This window comes from Cucumis melo, chromosome 8 (genome assembly GCF_025177605.1).
Source record: "Cucumis melo cultivar AY chromosome 8, USDA_Cmelo_AY_1.0, whole genome shotgun sequence".
Taxonomy (NCBI): domain Eukaryota; kingdom Viridiplantae; phylum Streptophyta; class Magnoliopsida; order Cucurbitales; family Cucurbitaceae; genus Cucumis; species Cucumis melo.
This window is the reverse complement of record NC_066864.1, coordinates 22,746,730-22,755,469: the sequence shown is the minus strand read 5'-3', so window position 1 is coordinate 22,755,469 and position 8,740 is coordinate 22,746,730. Positions and strand designations below refer to the sequence as shown.

The 8,740-nt window shown below is 35.4% G+C and overlaps 1 protein-coding gene across 1 annotated transcript; it reads left to right on the top strand.

Annotated features, from left to right (window-relative positions):
- Positions 1-1,665: 1,665 nt before the first annotated feature.
- Positions 1,666-8,269, top strand: LOC103486051 (farnesylcysteine lyase). Its single transcript, XM_008443868.3, has 5 exons — positions 1,666-2,322; positions 2,410-2,583; positions 5,783-6,142; positions 6,247-6,422; positions 7,842-8,269. Exons 1-5 carry the CDS (start codon positions 1,759-1,761, stop codon positions 8,110-8,112), a joined length of 1,545 nt encoding a protein of 514 aa, XP_008442090.1. The 5' UTR covers positions 1,666-1,758; the 3' UTR covers positions 8,113-8,269.
- Positions 8,270-8,740: the final 471 nt, after the last annotated feature.

Genomic DNA, 8,740 nt, shown 5'->3' with positions numbered 1-8,740 from the left:
TCTAAGCATGGGAATAGTTCATGTTCTTGGTGAAAGGAATATGAAAGACTAATGTGGGAATTATGATTTATTGAGTGATACATTGAAGCCCGTTTTATGAAAATGATTTTATGTATTGTATGTCCAAAGGTTTTTCAAAATTTTCACTCACTATAAGTATTCGACTTACGTGTTAAGCTCTCTTCCCCAAGTAACCAGACGTTAAGGACAAATTGGGAAAAGTAAGGCGAGCTGCTACACATTGAAGCTGAGCAAGGCGTTCTAAGTTTGACTTTATAGTTTTTTTACTTAAGAAATTGTGTAACATGTATATTAAAAAATGCATGATAATAATTAATAAAAGAAGTCTTGATTTATATATCGTGTTAAATGTTCACACCACTTAGTATTGAAGTATTTAAGTTTCAAACTAGATGATCAAGCTAAAGTTCAAGGACTTAAGCTGAACTCTCTAGCGTTTCATTTGAGGCATTAGAACTGCACAGGTCACGTCGTGTGCCACAATGCGAGGTTTAGGACACGTTGCAGGGCTGCGCGTGGGGACATCCTATGTAAAGAGTTTACATAAGACTGAACTATGAAATAATCACTTTTATGTTATAATACCATTTACTACTTAAACCTGACAATTTCGGTTATTGATAACCTAGGTAACGACATCTAAATGTAAATCCGCCTACTTTGTTAGAAGTTTGATTTAGTATTTTTGGAGTACGACTCGTTCTAATCATGCATTTTTAGGTTAAGTTAGTAAAAGTTTTAGTTTTTGTGTTTGTAATAGACTTGTAAGCGACTCTTAAGTTATGTTATGTCATAGCGTTGTGTGGTTGAAATTCTGTTTTTATTCATGTCCATATAAGACTTGTTTAAACAGGTTATCCTTAGGTTTGATGATTCTGAAAATGATTTATGAAGTTTTATATTTTTTCAGGTTTTCGATATTTTCTATTGTGTGTACTTCTCGTTTAAGAGATGGTTTAAGGGTTCAGGTTAAGTAGGGTCGACAGATATTGTTAGGAGGAGCACGATGTCGGTCGACTTCACACTGCCGTCTCAGGCTTAATAAGGAGGGGCTCCGGGATAAAGTGTGACAAATGTTTCATTTGTTAAACCAAGAATTGAATAAGTTTACACACCTTTGAAGGTTAATGCATGAATGGATTTCAAAGGTAATAATAAGGAGAAACCTAAATTGATTGTTTTATGAAATTTAAGAGTTAAGTTGACTCAAATCATGAGATTCACATTATAGTTAAACAAAATTTGATAGAATGCAAAATTGATACACTTACAAAAAATTTATTTGATACAACCCTAAAGTTTGTACAAATTGATATTTGCTATTTTTTATTTGATTAAAATTTCATTTTGTTCCTTATACTTAAAAAATTTTCCAATTTTAGTTTTTATACATCCAATTGTTTAACTCTAGTCCTCATATTTTCAAGAAATCCTAAATTTAGTTTGGTATTAATTTTTGTTCATTTGTTTATTTTTTTTGAAATCTATGACATTTTTATTATACATTTTCAAAATATATTCACCTATTTTATTTACTTGCATAAAAAACATAATTATTATGATTGTTTAATTAGTTTGGATTAAAAATTAACTTTTAAGTACAAACAACCAAATTGAACAATTATTGGAGTAGAAGGAATGGGGGGATCACAATGTTATTTGGTTTTAACAATTTCCTTTTTGGTTGCCATTCTTATAATTCCGAACAAAAATAATTATAATTAAATAAAAACTAAAATGTTTCATCTAATTGCTTCCTTCAAGCTCCCTCTCTTCGGAGAAATGTACATGGTGCGTTGGTCAATCATCGTCCCTCTGTTCCTCTGCTTTCTCGCCTTTCCGCCGGTCACTTCCCGACCACCACCTCCCACTGTTTGTATAATTGGCAGTGGTATCGGCGGCTCCTCCGTCTCCCATTTCCTCCGCCAATATGCTCCGTCGTACAACGTCTCCACAGATTTCAACATTCGGATATTCGAGCGCCACAACATTGTCGGCGGTCGGATGGCCACTGTCAACATTGCTGGAGATACATTCGAAGCCGGAGCATCCATCTTGCACCCCAAGAATTTTCACGCCTTGAGATTCACTGAGCTACTCAATCTTACTGTCAAGAAACCCTCCTCTTCCGGTTCGTTCTCTCTCGGCATTTGGGACGGCCATAAATTCGTCTTCAGAACCCTCACGAGCGGCCTCACCTCCACAGTTCCTTTTGTGGATAAGATCGTGGAGCTATGGAATCAGCTCGTCATGTTCCTCCGATACGGCTTCTCGCTTCTCAGAATGGAGGAATTTGTTGAGGTTTTTTTCGTTGTATTCTTTGATCTGACCTGATTTTCTAAATTACCATGGCGTTGACTCTGTATTTTTGGTGAATTGATGATGCAGAGAGCTGTAGAACAATTCTCCAAGTACTATGAAGGCTTTGAATCTAGGCCTGTCTTTGAGACTGTAAATAAGATGCTCAATTGGTCTGGTTTGTACAAGCTTACCACTCGAACTTTGTATGAGGAATTAATTGATGCTCGCCTGTCTCGTTTGCTAATACAAGAACTTGTCACTGTAAGAACTTCTGACTTTCTTTACTTGTTTGCACGAATCTCTATGAATTTTTAAGTAGGATTTTAGCAATTCCTATTAATTGTTTTTGTTCAATATATATGATGATTTATTGTTTTTGGGGATTGAGGGGGTTTCTTTGGTTTCCTGGATATAAATATATCCCTGAATGTGAAAACTACAAATTTCAAATACATTCCTTTTTCTTTGTTAAATAAAACCAAGTCTGACCTACTAGTCCTTCTTCTTCCACCAAGGTGTTTTGGAGTATGAGACTCCTTTTCTATCTTCGCTGTTAAACACTGCTTCTTGAGGTAGGGTACCTAGAGCCTAGAGGTACGACCTCCTTTCTTCCTTCACCTCAGTCGCCCAACAACCCAACTTAAGGACAACGTTTAGGGCTTCCTTTCTCTGACTCAGCTCTTTGCTCTCCGGTTTCATGGGCTTGGCCTTACCAACCTGGGTGTTGCACTCGCCTTCCTTCTTAGTTGGGCCATATGCGTCAAGGAGCGATCTCCTTGAACGCGAGGTATAATGACACGGCTCTCATGCCACATAAGCTTACATAACAACCCTTCCTTCCCTCCTTAACTTGGCTTTCACGCTTGAGAACCATCCTTTACTTGGCTTCAATGCCTGACAACCTGGGGAGGAAAAACTTAAAATGCAAGTCAAAAGGATTTAGTGAGTGATGGATTTGAGAAAAACCTTTTTGGAGAATGCAACAAATTCAGACAATAAAGGCAACAAGGTCAGATCACAAACATATGATTCTCATCGCAACAAACCACAATCAAACCACCATCACAAAAAGCACAATAAGTTTCACGCGCTTAAGTCATCACGTATTCCAAACCCATCACTGGGGCCTGGGATTCTCCCCTTACCTGGACCTGGGATTCACATTCAACCAGCATCACATGAGTTACCTGGAGTTTCCACCAGCGTCTCGCCACATTCAATCTTTTCCTGAGACTTGGGATTCACATTCAATCACCGTCTCATACATTATTCCTCGCCTAGACCAGGGATTCACATTCACCAGCATCCAGCATCAAGATTTCATCACAACTCGCTCCGACTTGGGATTCTCCCCTCGCCTAGACCTCAACCAGTGTCTTACGAGTTACCTGGGATTTCCACCAACGTCTTGCGATAGATCATATCACACGAAAACGCACAATCCACATGATTAAAATCAAGGTAGTATTAGCTCACAACTTACTCCTATCACAGATTATCAGAGAAATAACAAGGTCATGCAATAAGCATAAACCCAAGGTTATGAAAGCATACCGGTAACACAACATTTATAAAACTTTTTTTTTCCAAAACAAAGGTTATAAATACAAACGTTTCCGTTATAAACAACCATTCAATCATACATAATTACTCGTTTTTCTTTAGGAAGAATCACTCACTAACATTTATTCATAAACTCATATCCGAGCATAGGAAACACTTAATCACAAATAAGAGTTTAAAAATCACTTTTAAAATCTGTTTTGCGACTCACAAACATTTATTCATTTATAAGGACCACTCACGAAAATACTTAGCCTCCACTCCTTTCTTCTTTGCTTTCGACTTCCTTTTCTCGTCTAGCAGTTCTCTCAACCGGCCGTTCAGCACTTAGAACTTCCCCTTGTCATCTGTATCTGAAAATCTAACATCTTCAAGAATGCCTTTTTACTCTGACCTTGGCCTTATTTATAGCGGCCTTTCACATCCAAGGGTCACTTCCACACCTTACTGATTCATCACGTCATGCAGCCAACCCAAACTCGACACGTAGGCTAAATATTAGCAGTGATTGGACGTACCCTTGAGACGCCAACCTTATCTCCTTGGAAAACCAAACTCTTTAATTGTGCCTGACTCTTTCTATCTTCTTGGGAAGCAACAGACATTTGCTTTCTTCAAAGGGTCGTCAAGTCATTTCTACAGGACATCTACTTCTTGCCACACTCACTTAGATGTAGGTACTTCTTCCCACATTACTACGTTAAACACCTAGCTCTTGGCATCCAGCGCATGCTTCTTCCTCGCCAGCTATTTTTATCGTGTTGCTTACCTTAACGTGATAGAACTTAGGCTCAAACATTTTTCTTCGCGTTGTCTGTTCTCCTCTCGCATTCTTCCTCGCAGAATGCTCCATACTTACACTTATCCAAAATAACTTCCCACAGGACTCTTCTTCAACAGGACTCCTTTTTTTTCGAATCAGGGCCTCACAAGAACACTTGAATTGGATTCTTGTAACAATTCCACCAAGATAATTAAAACCAACGCAAATGAGAGACTGAAGTGTAAATCTTTGGATTATTACTTGAGTTCTCAATAGATTTCTAAAAATAGGTATAAAGTTCTTTGAAGTTCTTTTCAAAGAATCACTTAATTAATGTTCTCTTAAAAGTGTTTACAGAAGAAGTGCTCTACTTAGAATCGGTTCTCCCAAAAGCCATTTTAAAGTCACTCTAAGTTAGATGGTGTTAACAGTAATATGATCATCATCTATGTTGAAATATCAAATATATTTAATAATATATTTGTTGGAGTTTTTGTCATTTCAAAACTTGGAATTGCTGCTATCAATACTTTCATCGTTAATTTTAACCTTTGATGTAGAGTGTCAGTATTTGTATCAGTTTTTTATTCCATTTATTGGTTATTAACAAATCACACAATCGTCTTAGAAGCATTTGATGCCATGGGCACTCACTCGAAAGAAAGAAGCAATCCATCTCTGTATTTATGTCTTAAGTATTCGCATCTTGAGACTGCTTTAAATGTAAATATTATGTTGATTTCTGGTTTACAAATTCAAGCTCAAAGATCAATAAATTTTTGGCTGTTGAAAGTGGAAGTATTTATGCATTTATTTTGTGCATATAGCGTACGAGTGGTTGTGAAGTCGATAATTTCTGATTCCTAGTCCAGACCTAAGTATTGCATTAATTTTCCAATTTTTAATTTTAATTATAATCTTTTCTTGGATCTGAGCTTACTATATTTCTTAATCAAGTACATAATGGTATAAAACTCAAACTATGGTTTAACTTTTAAACCATGTAGGCATGTTGCTTTCTTGTTCCCTCCTTTTTACTGATGTATGCCCTTTATTTCTCTTCTTATTTTTTGCTTCAGATGGACCAATTTATGCATGATTTTTTTTGAAAATATTGTCGGTTGATCTGTGCAGGTTATCACAAGAATTAACTATGGTCAAAGTGTCTCTATTAGTGGACTTGCTGGGGCAGTTTCGTTGGCAGGATCAGGTGGAGGGTTGTGGTCTGTTGAAGGAGGCAACTGGCAGATAGCTGCTAGACTAATAAATCATTCAGATAGCACATTACACTTAGAAGAAGAAATCAAGTCCATCTCTTACCGAGGTGAATATTATGAGGTCAAATCTAACAAGGGAAACAACTATTCATGTGAAGTTACTGTAGTTGCTACTCCTGTAGATGAGGTGAACATTCAGTTTACACCTCCGATCATAATTCCAAAGAGAGAATTGCAACATACTCATACAACATTTGTAAGGGGGCTCTTAAATCCTGTGAGTATATTTTAGATTTTGAATGGTTCTATAATTTCCGATTGTTTATCTTCATTCTTTTCAGTCTAACGTGTTGGTGCTTTTGTTTCTCTTTTTTGTGCAAGGCGTACTTCGGTCTGAAGGCTTCATCAAAACTTCCAAAGTTGGTGGGTACAACGGAAACTGAAAATGTACAATTTTCAAGTATTTCAGTTCTTAAGCAACATGATGAGAATGATATGACTTACAAAATATTCTCACGTAAACCTATGGAAGATACCCTACTGGATAAGATCTTCAGGTAAATCTAAATGCTCCGTCCCTGTCTTTCGTTTATTTGAACTTGGGTGGAACACGTTGCTGAAGTATTTTGCTCACTTTATTTTGTATGGATGCCGAATCAATTTTTTACATTCGGTATGGTTATTATTTTTGAGAAACTTTATGCACATTCTGGAGTGATGATAGTCAACTAGTCAAGGGAAAATATGTTAAGTTTGATCCTGTCGAAATTATAGGTTTATTCTAGAAAGGAGAAAAACACTATTTTTGGAATTGAAAATGAACTTGGGGTTAGCTTGGTGGAAGAGAAATCTGCAATTGAATTTGAAATAATTTAGTGCTTTTTCCGGATGCTATAAGGAGGATCTTCTTTAAAGCCAGCTAGATTTTAAAATTTTATGGCAGTAAATACGGTTCATTCTTGTAAGTTTGTGTTATATAGGTTTGATTTTAAAAGTATCTAATAAGTCCTTAAACGTTCATTAAATTGGACTGGGCATGTCAGGTTTGTCCTTTGCTCCTAGAATTTGTAATAGCATGGGCTATGTATTCACTAAATTTGCGCTTTCTCACTGTGAATTTTCTTGTTGCACTGATGATGTTTCTAATTGGCTCTCAGTGTCTTGGAGCGGATAAGGTTGTTTCCTCCTCCCAGTGTCTTAAACGTTGAATTTTGAATTTTGGCTCAGTGTCTTAAACGTTGAATTTTAGATCTCGTAGTCTGATATATTTTTCAATTTCTAACATTTAGGCCTAATTTGGTAACCATTTTGTTTTTTGTTTTTATTTTAACAATTAAGTCTATTCCCTATTCACATCTTTCTTAAATACATTGGTTGAATTCCTAGCCAAATTCTAAAAATAAAAACAACTTATCGAAAGCTACTTTTTTTAGTTTTAAAATTTGGCTCGTTTTTTAAAAATTGATAGAAGGTAGATAACAAAGGAAGAAAGTTGTAAGTGGAAGTAGTGTCTATAGGTTTAATTTTTAAAAACAAAAAAAAAAACAAAAAAAAAAAAACAAAATAGTTACCAAATGACGCCTTATTGATTTGTTTTATGTTTATTGTTTTGGAACAATTGATTGATTCAATTTTTTTGAGTGTTACCGATGATTGATTTCGCTCTGTAGGGTCTTAAACTTTCAATTTTGGGTCTAGTAGATATATGAATTTTAAGAATGCACCTATTAGACAACAATTTGAAAAGTGAAGAACTTGTTAGATACAAAATGTAAAGTTCAGTTATCTGTAGACGTTTTGTAAAGGTCACAAACCCTTTAGTTCCGAGTTTTGTTTGACACTTTTTAGTTTTGGGACTAAATAGATACATATCTGAAAGTTTAGAGACAACCCTCGGATTTAACCTATAAATTTTCATGCCATTGTATTTTCTTTCATGTATAGTTGGTTTTCTCACATTACTTGTTGATTGTTAGGATAAGAACGGAGACGATTCGGATAGATTGGGCTGCATATCCCCACTTCAAAGCTCCTGAAGTATTCGCACCTTTTATTTTGGATGGTCAACATTTGTATTACGTGAATGCTTTTGAGAATGCTGCCAGTACCATGGAGACCAGTGCTGTTGCCGCTGAGAACATTGCACGACTCATTCTCTCCAGATTTTTTGCAAAGGTTGGCACCGATTCGTTACATTTCAGCCTTGATTCTGCTCGAGATGCTTCAGCTTTGCATATAGATCTTTGAATTCACCGTTTCTCTGTTTGAGATTGTAAAATCATGTAACATATGCATCGTGTAAATCATCAGGTTTTTGCTGTATGGTGAAGATAAATAAACCCAAACTAAAAGTAGTTCTCTCTGATGTACATGAGGAAATTTGAGGTTTAAAAGTTATTATTAATTTTAGTATTATATGTTTAATATATATATATATATATATATATATATATATATTTAAAAAAAAAAAAAACAGTTTTGCAACTCCTCTCAATCATGAAGTTTGCAGTTTTATAATCGTAGGATGAAAATCTCAAAAATAGGTTCCGAGTCCTTGAGATAGAGATTTTTATATGAGAACTTTTTCTATGTCAGAAAATTTGATAAATGTCTTAAAGTTCGAATAATTTCACTGAGCTCTCTTTGTTTTGGGACATAAATGAAGTGATCAAAAGAGTTTGTGGTAGATCATGTTCACCAAGAAATGACCCGAAATGGAATCTTGCAGCATAAATTTGGAGTAGCTTAATCTTTTCATTTTAATTTTAGGGAAGTTGTAATATTGATTTGTTTCCATAATTACATATTTTTGGTTTTTGACTATAAAACAATATTTGTGAATTTTTGTATGCATTTATAATGACTAATTTGGACG

Coding starts and splice junctions, on each gene's coding strand:
- LOC103486051 (XM_008443868.3), top strand. CDS start 1,759: ATGTTTCATCTAATTGCTTCCTTCAAGCTCCCTCTCTTCGGAGAAATG. Junction 2,323..2,409: donor GAATGGAGGAATTTGTTGAG/GTTTTTTTCGTT, acceptor TTGATGATGCAG/AGAGCTGTAGAACAATTCTC. Junction 6,143..6,246: donor TAAGGGGGCTCTTAAATCCT/GTGAGTATATTT, acceptor TTTTTGTGCAAG/GCGTACTTCGGTCTGAAGGC.